The sequence below is a fragment of the Denticeps clupeoides genome, chromosome 11 (genome assembly GCF_900700375.1).
Source record: "Denticeps clupeoides chromosome 11, fDenClu1.1, whole genome shotgun sequence".
In the NCBI taxonomy this organism is placed as follows: domain Eukaryota; kingdom Metazoa; phylum Chordata; class Actinopteri; order Clupeiformes; family Denticipitidae; genus Denticeps; species Denticeps clupeoides.
This window is the reverse complement of record NC_041717.1, coordinates 16,632,755-16,651,279: the sequence shown is the minus strand read 5'-3', so window position 1 is coordinate 16,651,279 and position 18,525 is coordinate 16,632,755. Positions and strand designations below refer to the sequence as shown.

The window sequence follows — 18,525 nt, the reverse complement described above, 5'->3', positions numbered from 1 at the left end:
CCAGTTTTGTGAGAAGTGGGCTGTGGGTTGTGGAACGTCTGGCCCTCCCAGGGCGCCGCTTGTTAGAGGCGTCCGGCGCCATGACAGACGAACTTTGCCGGACTCTGTGCTCGGGCCTCCCCGGTAGAATAACACTTAGCCCTGCCAATACGCAGCCGGCTCACCGCCACTTAATCCCGCCAGCGGCTCAAGCACCCAGAAAATCCCATTAGGAGGCGTTCCATCAGCGGAGCGCCATCGGATCGGCTGGCTCTGTGTATTAGCTTACACATCTCATTATGTCAGCGCCGCGGGTCGGAGGCGCCCAGTGTGTGTGTGTGTGTGTGTGTGTGTGTGTGTGTGTGTGTGTGTGTGTGCGAGTGATACAGAGAGAGATTATCTGAGTGTGTATGTAAGAGAGAGTATTAGAGTGTGTGAGAGCTTGTGTGTCCAGTAGAGTGTGTGTGTTTTTTCACACTCCGTGTGTGTGTGTGTGTGTGTGTGTGTGTGTGTGCGAGTTATATAGAGAGAGATTATCGGAGTGTGTATGTAAGAGAGAGTATTAGAGTGTGTGTGTGTGTGTGTGTGTGAGCTTGTAAGTGTGTCCAGTAGAGTCTGTGTGTGTGTTTTTTACACTCCGTGTGTGTGTGTGTGCGAGTGTGTGTGTGAGCTTGTGTGTCCAGTAGAGTGTGTGTGTGTGTTTGTGTTTTTTACACTCCGTGTGTGTGTGTGTGTGTGTGTGTGTGTGTGCGAGTGATACAGAGAGAGATTATCTGAGTGTGTATGTAAGAGAGAGTATTAGAGTGTGTGTGTGAGAGCTTGTAAGTGTGTCCAGTAGAGTGTGTGTGTGTGTTTTTTCACGCTCCGTGTGTGTGTGTGTGTGTGTGTGTGTGTGTGTGTGTGCGAGTGATACAGAGAGAGATTATCAGAGTGTGTATGTAATAGAGAGTATTAGAGTGTGTGTGTATGAGCTTGTAAATGTGTCCAGTACAGTGTGTGTGTTTTTTTTTTTCCAGTCTGTGTGTGTGTGTGTGTGTGTGTGTGTGTGTGTGTGTGTGGCAGTCTTGCAGTGTTCTCTAATTAACTCCCCATCTCTTGCTGCCTCTGCAGGAACATGTAACCTTGTACTCACTGACACACTACACACACACACACACACACACACACACACACACACACACACAGACGTACTCCATACATGTAACCAGCCGTGTTCCCAGGTGCTGTGTCCGTGTGCTCACTGTACCACACACATTGGGGGGGTGGGGGCGTGTCCTCTGTCAGGCCGCGGCGCCGTAGTGATTTTTATGAAGATCAGCTTCTGCGCTTGTTTCCACACACACATCTTCATTCACGTCGCCTGCGTCCCGTCCTTTATTTATGGGACGCGGCGCTCCGCGGTGCTGGTTTGGGGGGGGCAAAGGAACAGATACGGCAGGTTGATTCGACCCACCGCATTCCTCACATACCCAACCACCGGGCAAATTACACATAATGGCCCCACAGGAAGCGCTGCTGCAGATGGTAAGATGAGCCGTGCGAGTTCCGCACGTGAACTACATCCCGGCCTGGTGTTCTGTCGCAGAACGTGTTCGATAACGCCGACTTCTGAGGGGGGAAGTGGACCAGCTTGTATCTGCCAAGTGAGAGGAAGGAGAGACGGAGCAGAAACATCAAGAGACAATCCTGGATAATGCAGAAACGGATCGATATAATTAAAGTAAAATGTAAGAAAGTCAGAGGAAGTTTTATGAAATGTAACTAATATGAAGTTCTGTGTGAAGGTTGGAGGTTGGATACGTGTGGAGCTGACAGGTGAGCTTCCAGGTTCACACATAACCTGGGGCCTAACGCTCCAGCTGATCCCAGGTCAGTCTCATGCCGCGGCTCACCCTGCAGGTCGGCGGATCGTTCGAAATGTGAAAATTTAAGGCTGTTAGTTCCGAACTGGTCGGGTTGTGAAGAGCTCCCTCTGCTGAAACTCCAGCTGGGAGCCTGGGCAGCACTATTAAAATAAACGGAACTGGAGACGGCCAGTCGGTTGTCCTCGACCATGGATTCGGGTCATTAAAATCCAGGAATCATAAACAGATCAGCTGATTGGATGTAAAATCTCACAATGTTATCGCTTGTGTTATTAACAAATCTGGCGTGCAGTTTCCTGTTAGGAACTCTTTCGGAAGAGCGGAACACAATGTTTTCTTATCCGGGCGGGGAAATGGGGGCTTGCTTATGCTCCAAAAATATGTCCCAAGCAATGAATTTTTCTAGAAAAATCTGAACACGACCAGTTAAAAGTATTCATTGGACCGGCTGCACCACACAAGTCACAAATTTCCAAAATCCCTCCAAATCTTTGAACGCTTGACCCCTGGGAATCACGGAAACCGCGCTGCTTCCTGGTTTTTGCTCCAGCGCTTTCTTCGCGTTTCCTGTACGTTCGGATGAAGGACGAGGGACACCGACTCGAGACGACAGGAATGTTTTAGGAGCTGAGCAGAGAACTGCGGGGGACCAAATTGGCACTTTGGGACCCTCCCCCTCGACCTTGCGCCAAATGGCCGACTCAATGTCCTGTTCTCCTGCCCGCGCTGGCACCTTCGCGGCTCGTGTTGTGCTCGCCTGTGTGTCACAGCGGCAGACACATCCCTCATTGATGTTCCAGGGTTATTTTTAGCTTGCCTTTATGGATCCCTTAATATGCATCTAATAGTTTTGTTATTATATATTGTTTCGTGTGGTTCCTGTCTGTGTTACTTGCTGCAGTGCAATTTTACCTTTAATGTTCTTTAATTGTTTCAGACAACGTTCTTAGATCTTTTGGTGAGAGCCGGAGGACCGGATCTTGCGTCTTAGGTCAAAACAGAAGGAATGCCGTTGTCTAGAGCCCCGAATTCTCTAGATTTCTACTTAAAAGTGTCCTGAAACAGCATTAGACGATTCAGCGTCCATCTCCTTCCTTTCTCCTCCGTCCCCCTCCATCCTTTACACTGCTTGCACACAGGGTATGTCAGTGGACATCACAAACGTGACATCTCAGGACCGAGTCCACTGCCAACACCGACAAACAGATTATCACATCTTTTAATGTGTTGGTGAGAAAATACAGCCCCCTACATTACAGATGAATTTATGTAAAAATCTGAGGCTTTCTACCCTTCAGGCCTGGCCACTGTTAAGATATGAAGTTTTGCTAGGCCTGTCTTAATTTTAGTTTTAGTGTAGTCTTTGCGCCATTTTAGTTTTTACTGGTCTTAGTCACGTCCATACTCATTTTCATCTGAAACTCATCTGAAAGTTTCAGTTGACTAAAAGTCTTGAGTCTTATTTTAGTCAGAATTATCCATTACTGTTTTAGTCTAGTTTTAGTCAATGAAATGTTTTTTAGTTGTAATACATTTCTATTTAACCCAATATAGTACAAGTACCTAGTAAAACAGACAATTTATTCAAACCTATTTTATAATTAAAACAAGGTTATCTTCTTATTATATTATTGTTACATCATAGACTAGAGAATACACTACATCCCATAGTCAAATTTTTCCATGTTTTTTGACCACATATTCTGTTTTCTAAAGAACGTAGAATCTAAAGAACACGTGAAGAGGAATTGAGGAAGTAACGTCATGTTCACAATCAAATGGGAGACACAGGAAACAGAAATACCAAATAATAATAATTATTATAAAAATAAGCGTCATTTTAGTATAGTTTACATATTTAGCCTTGTTTTCATTTGTCAACGATATTATATGATATATGATGTATGAGTAATTGTCACGTCTCATCTTGTATCGTCTTGTTTCCTTCATGTCATAACGGTTCATTGATGAAGATATTTCGTCCAAAATTTTGACGACGAAAACAACAGTAATTTGAAGCCCAGCAGTTGCTCAGCAGTTCACGTTCTTGACCCTTGTGACCTTTGGTGGACTTGTTTGTGTTTATGGGCCATCCAGTAGAACCGCAGTCCTAGTGCCAGGTAAACAGGACCATGTCTGTCAACCGACTGCGACTGCCGCGATTTCTTTTAAACAATCTATTGCCCTCTACCGTGGTTCAGTTCTCATGAAGAACGCGATAATTCAGGGTTACATACCGTTAAAATTAAACAATCCGTCTCTCACCACTAAATTCTACTTTTAGAGTAAATATTTCAGGTGACGTCTGGGAACTCTTTATTACCCTGCATGCCTTAATGGGCACACACACTTTCGAGTGTGTACTTCGCTGCGTGTGTGTCGCCTCTGCGAGCTGATTGACCGCATTGGCTCTTTAATACCGGTGACAGTTAATACACTGCTAAATGATCAGGTATTATGTGCGGGTCCCTGACTCGGGGCGCCCCGCTGTTTGTAAAGGTCATCCCTCTGTCTCCTGTATCGATCGGCAGCTCGCGCTCCCTGGGTCTTAGAGAGCGCGGGGGCCGGGGAGGACGCCGCGCCGCCGCCTTTCTCACGGGAGACGCTTTTAAAAGCCTTTTTTTTTTGCCTCACTGCCATTCAGCACAGAAACGGCACATAAACGCACAAAACCGGCAGTGCTGATGGGCATTGTGCACTCGTCAATATGACTTCATAAATCACATAAATCGTGTTCAGAATAAATAGCTACCACCGATGTCCTGCTGTTTTCCATTATTCACATCCACAAGATGTCATATTCCATACCCACACTTGATGTGTGACTTTTAACAAGAATCACACTAAACCGTTTGAAAATGTGAAAAAGAATCGATGTTATTTAACTAAGATTAATTATCATGCATTTATTATGTTTTGTGGTGTTTTTTTAATGTGATGAAATCTGCAGAAGGAAAGAGCATTACTCTTCGTCCAATTAAATAGTTGGATGGTGTGAGTGGTGCAGTGATAATTTACACAGACCACCTTGGTGTAAGAACAGCGATATTAGGACAGTTCACTCACCATATTCACACTGATGATAACATATGAAAAGAAAGTCGTTTGCATCGGGAACTTAGAACACGATGAAAGTATTTTGATGAGGGGTAAAGCACCGGTCCCTGACAAACCATGTTGCCATCTTGTTTGTGCAGCTGTACGAGTTGGACGATGACGAGAAAGAAAGGAGTTTCTCGACGACCTCTTCAGCTTCATGCAGAAAAGAGGTGAGTGCCACTCTCTGTTCTTTACATTCTTTTACAGATTCATCTATAGTTTCTCAAGGTGATAGCAACTCAAATCACAAGTTTCAGAATCAAGAACCATGATAAACTAACAACTAAACCATGTATCATATTTATTTTTAGTTAGAGACAAAGAGATGCATTGAATTGGATTGTTCACTCAACTGTTGACTTTGTCTGTATTATTTCACAGCGGTTCAGTTAATGCCTAATCTGACCCCCTCGCCTTTCCTTTAGGTCCATGTGGTTTTAAGATATACAGTTTCTAAATGCATCAGGGACGTCTTGAGATTCTACATTAACCGGTGCTCCAGACAAAATTTCTTAACATAGATTTTAATCATAATTATTAACACTCACACATTAATGGATGTACATAGAAAATGATTTCTAATTACTATGTATTCTGGTAATGAGGTTCAAACACCTCTCGTGGATGGTGTGTTGGGGGGCATCCTCCTGCCTCCAGGTTATTGGGGAAGTGGACGGTCCTTGTGCAATGCGAGGAAGCGGTGGGTCTAAGCTGAGAACTCTGGACTGACGTGACTGTTGTTTTTTTGATGATCCTGTGAGGTTTTGTAACATGCTGCCCCGCCCTGAAGGAGCTACCTAACTTTTGGAAGACATCAAGTCGTGCTTGTTTAGCTATATGAAATATCAAGGACATCGAGCATCGGCGCTGACATTGACAGGCTAAAGGTCACGTGGACAATGTGTCCAGTGGGATTCCAGTCGATGTGCACAGCTTCCGATTATCAATCTTCACCCTGACCTGCCCGTTCACTCAACACCAGCGCACTCCTCTATACTTTACTTTCCGCACATCCAGCGCAACACACCAATCCGCTCTCTCCAGCCTGTGGGATCTGATGCATTCTGGGAGTTGGTGGTCTTTAATGGGGCTGATTTATTAGCCACCCGCGCCTCTCCGGTCAGACCCCGGGCGGCTCTGTCACATCTTGTAAAGATTTCTGATCGCTGGAATGCAGCCCTGTTTTATCACGAAAAGCCATGTTGTTGTTTCACCGTCAGCTAATCCGCCAGAGACGCCCGCGGGGGAGACGCACTGTCTGTGACGCAACGGCCTAAATATGCAGGCGGGAGCACGAGCCCGGCTCGCCACCGCCACCCCGCCACCGCACAGGGGTTTGCTTCCAGTTTATAATTATTCGTTTTCACCGCCGCGAGGCCCGGATGGATTAAGGGTCTCTTCATTAAATAATGAGGCATGAGAACCTGCGCAGGCCTGGACATGAAATGAAAACCACCCTCATATTTTACCACACGTTACCACACCGTGGGCGCAACAGATCGAGGCTGAATGCAAGCTGTTAAATACCGTTTGTGTGTGTGTGTGTGTGTGTGTGTGTGAGAGACAGACAAGAGAGAGAGAGAGAGAGAGAGAGATGCATGGCGTTGGATTGTTGACTTAACCTCTCAAACGGCCATATTTTTCTGTTAATATATGATCCATCCCCCTCGCCTTTCCTTTCGGTCCTCCAGTCAAAATAAATATCAACAAATTGTCCGTTCAGTTTTAAGAAACATGCTTTAAAAATGCATCGGGGACGATCTGAGATTATGACAATAATAACAGCGCTCTGTTGGACATTTACCATATTTCAAAACATTATATTGTTCCTAATTATAAACATATTATTAACACTAGCTGTAGTCATTGCTAATAACTGTTATATGTGCAATATTCTCAAACTGGTACACTGAGTCGAGCTTTAGTGTTAGACATTCTAACCATACTGTTATGGATGTTCATATTTCAGTGGTGATATTTAATTGACATACATTCTCATTTATCAGTGTCATGGGGCACTAAACCATCATTGAACGTTGTGGTAAATGTGTTTTAGTTATGACGATTTTTTTTTTTATAATGAATTGCTTTTGTTTGAAATAAATGACCTGAGAAATCCATATATTTAAAATGAATGTTATTCTTTTCGATGACAGGTATTCAGAAGTGCTGAAATCTGCCTTCATACGGAGTGATTCATAATCTTGACCTTTCCCAGCCACGAATCATTGTATTTTCCTGCCTGCAGCGGGCTGTACCTCCGCCATGCGCGATTTTATGAAACCGAGCGTAGGTTCTGCTTTGTTGATATGTTTTATTTGATTGACAGTTCCCATGTCTGCATATTCGGCTGCTCCCGTGTCTGAGTGTCGTCTTTGTCACATTCTGATCGTGTGACTCTGCCTGTGCCCGCCAGCCTGTCGTGTCTCTGATTTGAATGTAACAGATGAAACAAAAGGTGATGTGACACTGACCTGTAATAGAAACCAGCGCACAGGGAGACGCGATACGCTGAACTCCTCACCCCTTGTTAGGGGTTTATTTAACATTTATTTTAAGACAATAATCCAGTGCCTTTGGGACTCAGAATCATGTAGAGGCAGCATATTGCTGATTTCATCAAGTGAAAAGTGCACAACGAAATGTGTCCTCTGCATTTAACCATCACCCTTGGCGAGCAGTGGGCAGCCATGACAGTCACCCGGGGAGCGGCGTGTGGGCACAGTACCTTCTGATTACGGGTCCGCTTCCTTACCCGTTAGGCCACCGCTGCCCCAATGACTTATTATGACATATATCGTCATATTATCCGGCAGTAAATTCTATATTGGTCTTGTGTGATGGGTCAGCTTGAGGTGCCACCCTTCTTTCCACTGTCACATTCGCTCTAATTTAAGCAAGCTTGCAGATGAAAGGTCACTTATCATAGATTCTTCCGGGGATTTTATTTATAACGTGAGAAGCCGAGATCTGACATGTGTCTGGGGTCCCTTGGTACGTGTGATGGGTAGAGGGCCCATTTTTTGAATGGATCAAGGAGAAATAAAATCTAAAAATCCGCTGTTAACACGCATCGTGAATGATATAATTGCCACAGCATTAACAATGATAACAGTTCCTTTATCAATGTAGCGCCCAGCCCGGAACAGAGGCATTAATGACTCAGCAATTACCGCATTAGTCTTATTTTACACTGACGAGGGGAGGACAGTTCACCTTTACACCCTTCACTCCTTTATTAACAGGATTATTTCTGTTTGTGCTGCGGATGCACGCAGAGTAACAGGTTTCAGGACCGGGACTGTCGGCCCCCTCCACAGCGATTAAACTGGTTCCAACAGGCCAGATAGGCCACATGCTGGTGGAGAGAACTGGAGATGTCACGCTATTGTGATAAAGGGCCATTTGGGCCCCGGGGCCCTCTCAGGGTTGAAGGCGCTGCAGAAATTCATACGCGGCCACACCCCGCCATTTCACTGATAAAGATGGAACAATTAGGAGGATAATCTTTCTCCCTGAGACGGGCGGGGCGATAATGCCACTTTGTGGTAGATTCAGGGTCGGGTTACGGGCCCTGGATGTGCTGCTTGTATCACTGAGCCCTTTGTCCTCCTGCTCCGGATTTACACTAAGCCGGACAATAACAGCCGCCTTGTTAGCAGCGGCGCATCAGCTGCCGACGGAGTTTATGGTGTTTTCTGGAGAAACCGGAGGATGTTATTTTTAGTTTTTCCTCACGCGTGCCCACCCACAGAGGGGCTTTACTGGCTGGACCACCAGTTTGCGCCTGGTTACGAGGCTCAGCAGGTACTAAATGTAGCCATATAGTGCAGTAGATCAGGTGACCTCGTAGGCAGTCGTTACCTGATAGGGTTCCACACTGAGCTCTATTTACAGAATTGTTCAGTCGTGACAGACGCGGAGACGTGACGTCGTCATGAACCAGCGTCTCCTCCCCGTACTACAGAGTTGCTGAGCGAAAATCTGAACATTTTTCTGATGAGTCGGGATTATTAGATAAATAAAAGGCCATAAATAAATAGAAGACTTTATTCAGTGTCATGTAAGGAAGCACCACTAGATGGCTCTGCCACGCGCAAGCAAGTTGTCACGTGACCATTGTAACTAGGTATGCAAGGCCTGTGGATTTTATAAATAACATTAAATGGACAGACAGACAACTGATTGGACATGAAAGTGTTCATATTACAGCAATGTTTCAACAGTGGACAGATTTAAACCCTCCTCCTCTTTTGCCAGCTTTCAGTCTTGCACTTCTACCCGTTCAGTGGTAGAAGTGGCTGTTGTCAACAAGCAATTGAAATATGTCTTCCCTTCCTCCCGTTTGCTCCCAGTAGGCCTTAATCACATAACCAACACTGTCTCTGTAGTAGTCAGCTCTGGACTACATCCGCTAATCATGCAGCTTGACTTGCAGATTTATTCTCATTGTCAAGGTGTGACATTGTCAGCTGTCCCACACATACAGCCCAACAAAATATTCCACTTAATCACTATTTCAAATGAATATTCTGTCACCATAGCAACCGAAAGAAAGAAATGATCCCTTTACATTTAAAAACGAAACGTGAGTCGCACCGATCAGAAACATGACGGTTATCACTTTTGTCATCATGGTACTGCTTTGGTGACGAGGGGGTTATTTCATTTCCTGCAGCTGCCGCTCGCTCACCGCGCTCCGCCCGAAAGTGAATTTGTGTGAAGGCTCGGCCGTCCCTGCAGACCTGCCCGGGCCTGAGGGTCGCGACCTTTCTCCCGTGTCCTGCCCTCCGCGATCATTAATCATTCTTTGCCAAGCCGGCACCGTTCGCCACAGGCTTCTTCTTGGGTAGGCCCATAAGAAGGAAAGAAAACAGAAGGCGAGAAAGAAAGAAAGAAAGAAAGAAAGAAAGAAAGAAAGAAAGAGCGACTCGGTGACTCTCAGCAGATTCTGTTCAGTTATTTACTGAAGTGTTTAGTGGGCCCGGTATGGCTTCACCAATAACCGAGATAATTATCTCCCGGTGCTTCCACGTAATTGGGTTCCGCTCCAGCGCCGGGCGCGCTGATTGGCTGACGCCCGGCGCGGAGGGCGGGGCGACAGGAGCCCGCTATCTCCCCATTTAACAAACTGTCTCCCGGAAAGGTGAAGTGACACGCGGGGAGAATTACCATACGGCGAGCGTGAATGGAGTCCCGGGGACTTTAATAGCGCGGCCCTGGCGGCCTTTGTGCGCTGATAAATCTCCCGTTTGATTTATGATTTCCACCCGGCCCGGGCGATAAATTGATTAGCGTCCGGCGGCCGGTCAGCACTTTTCCCGGATCCAGGCAACTTTTGTTCTGGCTTAATTAGCGGCTGGAATAGTGATGAGCGGAGTGAAAGGCTCGTCCGTCACACCTTCTTCACTAAAACACCTCCCCCGGCCCCCCTGCGCCAGCCGTTCAAGTTTTAACGCGAGTTTTTTTTTTTTTTTTTCACGACGATCACGTGACCGGCGCTGCCGTTTCTTTTTACGAATACGATATAATCCTCGTCTGATCTAGATTGACGTGGAAGGCTCTCTGGTGGAACGACTTGCCCTGCTCCATTCGACTAGCCGGGACTACCACCACCTTTAAGAAACATTTGTAAACTCACTTGTTTAAAAAGTATTTCAATTCCCTAGCATGTTCTTTTTCTTGACAAGTTAGGCCTCATCATGGCTCTTAGTAACTCACAATTTATGGAAACCGAATGGGGATTGCTGGTGTCTTCTCCTTGTAAGTCGCTTTGGATGAAAGTAAAGTTAAGGCGCGGACCTGGAGACCCACTGCTCTCCAGCTGCTCCGATTTTGGGGGGGTCTTTTTCACGAATAAACGAAGGACCCCTCCTTCGTCTCACGGTTTGAAAGTCGGAGCGGGCGAGGAGGACCGCCGGTGGCCGCCGGTGGCCGCGCACCGTCCATTACGCGCGCCGTTACGCGCGATCGCTCATTGTCATAATGATCCACGACCCGATCCGACGGGCTCTGGCCACAATGCGGCCTTTATTCCGAATATCTCTTTCACCCGATCGCACGGACAAATCTATCACCGCGGCCATCGTGAGCGCATAAATCTCGCTTTACAGGAACGTGTCCGGGTCCGTGGGCCGAGCTTTATTTATCGCCTCCAGCTCGTTTTCAAGCCTTTGTGCGTCCGGATAAATAGAGCAGACTATGTACAGTCGGTGCACTTTCTTCTTTTTCTATCAACACACAAAAAAGGGATTGAAAAGAAGCGGCCTTTCCTTTCCACGTTACAGTATTAATAACCGACAATATCCACGAAAGACGTCCTCCGTAATGTCGTAAAGCTAGGGTGCTTTTAAACACGCCACGGCATATTATATCACATTTTATAGTTGTATTATATTACGGATTGAACTACTGCGCAGTAATAACAAATAGCAGTAACGTATTTAATCTCAGTTCATTCTCGCAGTAACAGTAAAAAAAAACCCAATAAACTGTCGTATTTGATCAGATGCGAACACGGACGCTGAATTTTAAAAAACGCGCTCACTTTCAGGATCCGCGTTAATTTACCCGGGGGGCCAGAATGCGTAAAGGCGGAGGCCGGTCCCGCGGAGTCGGTGGCGCGCCTGATGGCGATAAATCTCCGCGTTTTAATCGCGCCTCTTGGTGCACATGCCACGCCGCGCAAATGAAGCTGTAATTACGGGACTTAATGCGTGTGTGTGTGTGTGTGTGTGTGTGTGTGCGTGTTGTCGCCTTTCACTGTACCGCGCCGTACTGTCGATTGCTATTATGGCAAATCCGATGGCGCACAATGGAAGTCTATCCGCGAAAACGCGGGTTAATTATCTCAGGGTCAGGCAGGCCGGAACCCACACAAAGACTCGCAGTAAACTGCCGGCGCAAATCGCTCCTTTCTCCTTTTCTCTTTCGGTGATCATTACTCGTGTGAATTAAGGGCTCTTTCCATATTCTGCCCTGTAATAACTTTAATCACCCGCAGCGTGATTTATCAAGTTATTATGCGGGCTTTTTTGTGTTGTGGGAAGGGGGTGGGGAAGTAATATCTGTTTTTCCTGAAGTGGCATGCTGTCAGGCGTTTAACTTATTCCAGATAGATTGGCCTTATAAGCGCCGGAGAAGCCCATCGACGCGCCGCGGCTAATGCCATTGATCGTGGATATTGTGTTTGCTCCTGCAGGAACTCCGGTGAATCGGATTCCTATCATGGCCAAGCAGGTGCTGGATCTGTACACTCTCTACAAGCTCGTCACCGAAAAAGGGGGCTTAGTGGAGGTCATCAATAAGAAAATATGGCGCGAGATCACCAAAGGCCTGAACCTCCCGACCTCCATCACCAGCGCAGCCTTCACCCTGAGGACGCAGTGAGTCTCCCTCGTAGCCGAACTCTTGTCTAATTACGCCACTGATTGGCAGCCTGCCGGTTCGGGCCTGTGAGGCGGAATCTGCGTTTGACCCCGGTCCGACCCCAGTCCGTGTGTCTCCCGCCGCAGGTATATGAAGTACCTGTACCCGTACGAATGTGAAAAGAGGGGGCTGAGCTCCCCCAGCGAGCTCCAGGCAGCTATCGACAGCAACCGCCGCGAGGGGCGGAGGCAGAGCTACGGCTCCGCCCTCTTCAACTACTCTCCCGTGGGCACGCCCACCCTGCTCTCGTCTCCCAAGATACCCATGCCTCACATCGCCATGCCGACCCCGAACGGAGGACACTTGACTCCGGTCCCGGTCATTAAGAAAGGTGAGGGGTTCATTTGCGCTCTTTATGCAAATTAGCATCGTAAACGAGCAGAGATGACGTGATGATGAGCCCGTCACGCAGGGTTTAAAAATACCTCGGCACATGGCTTTATATGGACAGCTATGTGCGAGTATGCGATATTAATAGCAGAATAAGTTCCAGCGGCGGGTCAGGCACGAGAGGAAGCATCTTGCAGGACTTCCTCAATGCCGTCCTGCTTCCTCGGCTGAGGCGGTCTGGAATGTGGCACGGGGAGCCACATAAATTCATAAGATTATTCGCAGATTATGCTTGTGTGCTTGTTTATCATCATGCTGGTCAAATGGCCTTAAATATCACAACATGTTCTGTACCTCATCGTTTATCACTTAACCATTAAATTCATGTGTTTAATGAGCAAGTCTTGTCTAATAATGTTGACAACCCCCCCCCCTTTCAAGACTATAATGTAGGTTGTTGTTTTTAACATAATTTAAATGAAATCAATTTTCTATTTCGTTCACTTTTAGACTAATTTGTCACGTTTAAATTAAGCAACATACATGAATGTGTATTTCATTTATAAAAATCAATATCTGGCACTGGTACGCAAATTATAAGTGAAGTACTTTATTATATACGCATCAATAGGATGTTACACAACGCATCAATAATTTGCTGTATTTCTTCTCTTATTAAACATGTAGCATCAAAACCCTAATAATAATAATTAACTTTTTTTTGCAATCTGATTTATTTAAGAAAAGCTACAACAGAGTGCATAGTGCATGATTTTATTCATATTTGGCATCCTAGTGAACCACAACTGATATATTATTTTCACTAATATGAAGTCGCTCTGGACAAGGGCATCTGCCAAATGGCGTAAATGTAAAAATTGTGGAGACCAGCCAGTAAAGGTCAACAGTTATGACAGTGGTGCTCATACGGGTGACAGTGTGGTCATTTGGTTAGTAGATGAGGTTGTTGACCTTTGACCTACCACCACTTTTCCCTTCCCAGAGGAATCCATGTTGTCCAGCTGTCTGACCAATCGCATGGGGATCCCCGTGTCCCTCCCAGGGCACCATGGGGCGGCGGTGCAGGCCGTGGCGGCTCAGGCCGCCGCAGCCGTGCAGGCAGCCGCCCTGGAGCAGCTGAGGGAGAAGCTGGAGTCGGGCGAGCCGCCGGAGAAGAAGATGATGATGATGGCCGAGGAGCAGCAGAGGCTGATGCAGCACGCGCTCCAGCAGAACCTCTTCGCCATGGCAACGCAGCTGCCTGTCAACATCAAACTCGGCAACAGAGGTGATCATAAATTCAGTTACGATCAAACTCATCTAGACATGGTTGTCCAGAATAAATGTAATTTAAAATGCCTGGACTTCCATCTCTTTTCTGAAATGACGCAGAAGCAGCACCGTTTCTGCTGATAATGATGTCAGCACTGTCATGTTCCCTAATAGAAATGACAGCGTAATACTACCGAATCCTACCGTGAGTCTCACATCCAGGTCAATGTGGTGATTACTGATAATTAGATTGTAGTGAAGAGTGTTGATGACCTCTCCACTGCTTCCGTTTCACCACTTAATAACATGTCTGACCAGGACAGTGAAGGGCTCCGCCTAGTTTTCCATGTATCGGTCATGGAAAATGCAGCACAATGCAGGGATGTGGCTCAGAGGTGATGATGAAAACGTGACCACAGAACCTCAGAACTTTAGAATCTTGTTTGTGTTCAGTCCTTGATTTCCACTGTTCTTTATCCCAGTGGTTCTCCACTGGTTCTGTTGCAGGGGGCAAATTTCAACCCCCGACATCAACTCGCAACAAGCAGCGCTACTATTATAACATATAGTGTGTGTGCGTGTGTGTGTGTGTGTGTGTGTGTGTGTGTATATTCGATTTTCTCAGCCCTGCCATACACTTCGACCCAATCAGAGCCGCCCTGCAGCCCTCCAACAGAGAAGCACTGTAACTGTTGTACACATTGTGTATGTGTGAAAGTCGCTGAAAGAGTGTGTGTAAGTGTGTGATAGCGGAAGAGAACAAATGGATGCTACATCTTTTGACAGTTCCTTTTGCCTTTGAACTCTTTAATAAAGCGGCCATTACCCTGTCACTCCTGAGCGATTGGCGCTGCTCGGCTGCGCCCGCTCACGCTGCCGCCTGCACTCCCTTTATAAATGCTCATATTGAGTTTTTTCTCTCTCTCGCTCTCTGCCTCCTCTCTTGACAGAAGATAGACAAGAGGCCGCATTGAACCTGTCTACCAACGGCATTAGCAGCATCAACATGTCAATAGAAATAAATGGAGTTGTCTACACAGGTAAATAGAGGGCCGTTTGCTGATGTAATTGCAGGCAGGAAATTCAATAAGTTATAGCGCTGCCCCTGCACTTGGTTCTCCACGCAATTTGATGTCTTTGCTATAAAATCCATCGTAATGAAGTGGCAGTCCAATAGAGTTAAAAAAGTTAAATATCTCAAAATTGGGCCTGGTGATTTGAGGTCGATGGGACTTATTGTCTTACGTGTCCGATAGAACGGCCGCCCGCTTTAGCCGGATACAGTGGATGTGCTGGCGAGCGGGATGCCATAATTACCTCTTTTCACCCGAGCACTCGGCACAAAGTTTCTGCCTGTCGCATTTATGAGGGAGAACCAGGGCAGATCAGCGGCTTTTCTCGGACTTTGCGCTCCAGGCAAAATTCAATCAAGCAATTTAGCTGCCAGATACAAGCAGCTAAGTTGTAGAATCATCTGTAGAGTCTTTATGATCAACATTATTATTGTTATATACTTAAAAAAAAAAATTTATACCACTATTTGAGCTACCTTTGTAAATTAGAGTTTGTCTAAACATCAAATGATTACTATTTGAATACCTGGGTTCCTACACATATTATTAAGACTTTTTGATTGTCAGATATTAATGTATTTTTGTAAGTGTGTATAAAGCACAATCATTATAAAAATATTGTTAAACTAGTGTTAATTACCATGTCATATATAACCTTTTCTTAATCTTCATTTCATTCTTTATTATATAAGTATGCATTGTAACATAATATGTTAAGCCACAATAATTAGTTCATATTTTGTAATGTTTTTATTTTAAAAAAATTATATAATTATATTATACCATAGATGATTATTATTAGTAGTAGTTATTAGTATATTATTATTATTATTATTAAACAGATACTAAAAAGAATAATAATGATAAATATGATTAATAGGATGTTTTAAATGGCCTCTGCAGTGAAGAGCAACGCAGATCTCTTATCAGACCCTCGGCCTGGTGGTCTCTCTGTATCAGAAGTGTAATCTGGGATTACAGTTAATGTGTGTTTTGAGGAACCGCCTGTTGCCCAGAGGCTTTGAAGATCTGCGATTCTCAGCGCTGCAGAAATAGAATTCTCCCCTCTGACGTGTGTGTTCTGTCCTCTGCCTTCAGGGGTCCTGTTTGCCAGGAAACCCCCCATCGCCGCGGTGCCTGGGGGGTTCAGGGCCGGCCAGCACGGCTCTCAGGGAAAGGCCAGCCCTGGCCAGCCTGCACACCCGCCCTCTTCATCTTCCTCATCCTCCTCTTCCTCAGCCCACGGCCACGCGTCGGGTGACTCGTCCCCCTGAGTCGAGGCCACGCCCGCCCTCTCTACAGATGTATCATTGGTGGACAGAAGGACTGTGTGTGCAGGTTGCTTCCCTCTCTTTTCTAAACCCCGTTGTCCTAGTGACCCAGTCAGATGCCGTCAGGACATTCTAGAGAAACAGGTCAGTACCCCGGCAGACCAGCTGAGAACCACCCGCTCTGGGAAGGACTTTCGGGCATTCCGGGGACCTTTCTCTGTCGGTATTGATGTCTTCTCCAACCATGCGACAGACAGCTTTACACCAAAGATCTGCAGGAACCAGCAGGTTTCACAATCCCGGGCCTTCCTACATTCATGAAATTCGTTTCGTTTTCTAAAGAACATTACCTTCATGGTGCGACCCGTATCACGATCAAATCAATAACTGCTGTGTGAACCGCGACTCGGAGCCATGTGTGATGATGATAGCCGGTCGGACGATGGCGGGAACCCCATTTACCAAAAAAAAGGCATATTTACAAAAAACTTCAGCAGGAAAGAATGCAAGAGATCCGCAGGGATTCGCAGAACATCTGGAGAACCATCATCATTTTTTTTATCATGCACTTGCATTGAAGAGTTGTCCTCTCTTCCTCCTCCTAATCTTTTACCTATTCTCTTCTCTTCCTTTCTTTTGCTTTTTTATGAGGGAAATGGGTAAAGCAGTTGGAAGATATCTCTGTGTAAATTTTTACGTTTGTTTAACATAGTTTTCCTATTTTATTTATTTTTATCATTAATTTTTTTTTTTTATCTCATGTCAACTCTTGGGCTGTAATGTTGCTTTAAGCTGCACCACTCTGAACTCTGAAGCCAGATACCTCACAAAACTGTACATACATAGATGATGAATATATACCAAAATATACCTCATATTTCATTCTCTCCTTCCTTTTTTTCATGAAGCCACTTGAAAGAGAAAAAAAAATAATGGAAGAAGTCGATGCTTTTGTTTCAACAGATCACTGGATTTTTGTTTTTCCATATTTTGTATTGTTCTACCAAAGAAGGGAATATTTTATGAAGACACATCTACCTCATTTATTATAGACTGTGCCAACGACCACTACCACCAATGCCAGTTTGTACAGTTTAGTCGCCTTTGGGTCCGGTGGACCACGGGCCGGAAGGGATGATGACTGTGTTTGTGTCCTTCGCCCGTTGGTCCTGCATGAACCCAAAAATCCAGCAGGCAGCACCGGCCCAATCGATTCTGTACTTTTTATCGTTTACTTGAACGGCGTTTAGATCTGTTTCCCAGCTGGACCAGTCAGCTGGGATCATATTGTAATTTCTCTCAGTCCACCTCCCAGAGTTCCTTTCGGGAAGAGCGGTGGACGCCGCAGCCGCACCGCTGTCCGGCTGAATAATGATGCAGAGAAAGACAGTCTGCAGCGCGAAGCTCGGTTATCAACATCATCACCATTGTCGTCGTCGTCGTCGTCTTCATCGTATCACACGTCCTGCCGCACGGGACCTTCTCCTGCAGAGCCGCACACCGACATCACGTCCCTCCCTCACTCCTGAGTTCAGCCGTCACGGGCGGACAGAGATGCCAAGCAACAGTGTTTTCTGACTGTGAAAGGAGAACATGGAATCGCTGTCGCTCCTGTAACCAAAGACTGGAGAACCGCGGTTCTCCGGCTCACTGTTGGCATGATGACAATGTTGTTGACAAGAAGCATTAACTAAAGAAACGACTCTTTTACTGAAACCATGTTGTTTACCTTGTTTTTAATGAATTTGCTATGCTATGCCGGTAGAGTTTAGATCTTATTAAGGCTTTATTCGTGGTGTATGAAGCTGAGAACATTTCTATTCATTCTTTTTTGTTTGTTTTGTTCAATTTGGATAAATCCAGTGCATTATGAAAAATCTGGATTGTGGTGCTCAGGGGATTAAAAAAAAGAAAGAAAAAAAACAGGCGAAAAAAAAAAACAGTTTTATTTCCTTCATTTTGCCATTGACTCGTAGTATTTAGAAATAAATTACTGCTCTAAAGATCAGACATCTCTTGTGGTTTTTGAATCCTTGTGAGTGATTGTTGGGACCCAAACAGCATTTCAGCACTTTTTCACAGCCACTGAATCAACTGGTTAGAGTCACTGAATCAACTGTAAATTTGAAGTTGTAAATCTCAAATAATTTTTACTGCTTCTGAATTTTGACTATATTAAAGAATTATGGTTTAATCATGAATTACAAT

At 45.6% G+C, this 18,525-nt stretch overlaps 1 protein-coding gene across 1 annotated transcript in view; it reads left to right on the top strand.

The window, feature by feature from the left end:
- The window catches only part of arid3c (AT rich interactive domain 3C (BRIGHT-like)), a 40,201-nt gene extending 21,876 nt beyond the window's left edge, over positions 1–18,325 (top strand). Inside the window, 7 exon segments of the mRNA XM_028995767.1 lie at positions 5,042–5,063; positions 5,066–5,113; positions 12,145–12,328; positions 12,458–12,702; positions 13,705–13,989; positions 14,924–15,013; positions 16,145–18,325. Of these exon segments, the coding sequence (XP_028851600.1) occupies positions 5,042–5,063; positions 5,066–5,113; positions 12,145–12,328; positions 12,458–12,702; positions 13,705–13,989; positions 14,924–15,013; positions 16,145–16,320 (1,050 nt within the window). The 3' untranslated portion in view covers positions 16,321–18,325.
- The last annotated feature ends 200 nt before the right edge of the window (positions 18,326–18,525 follow it).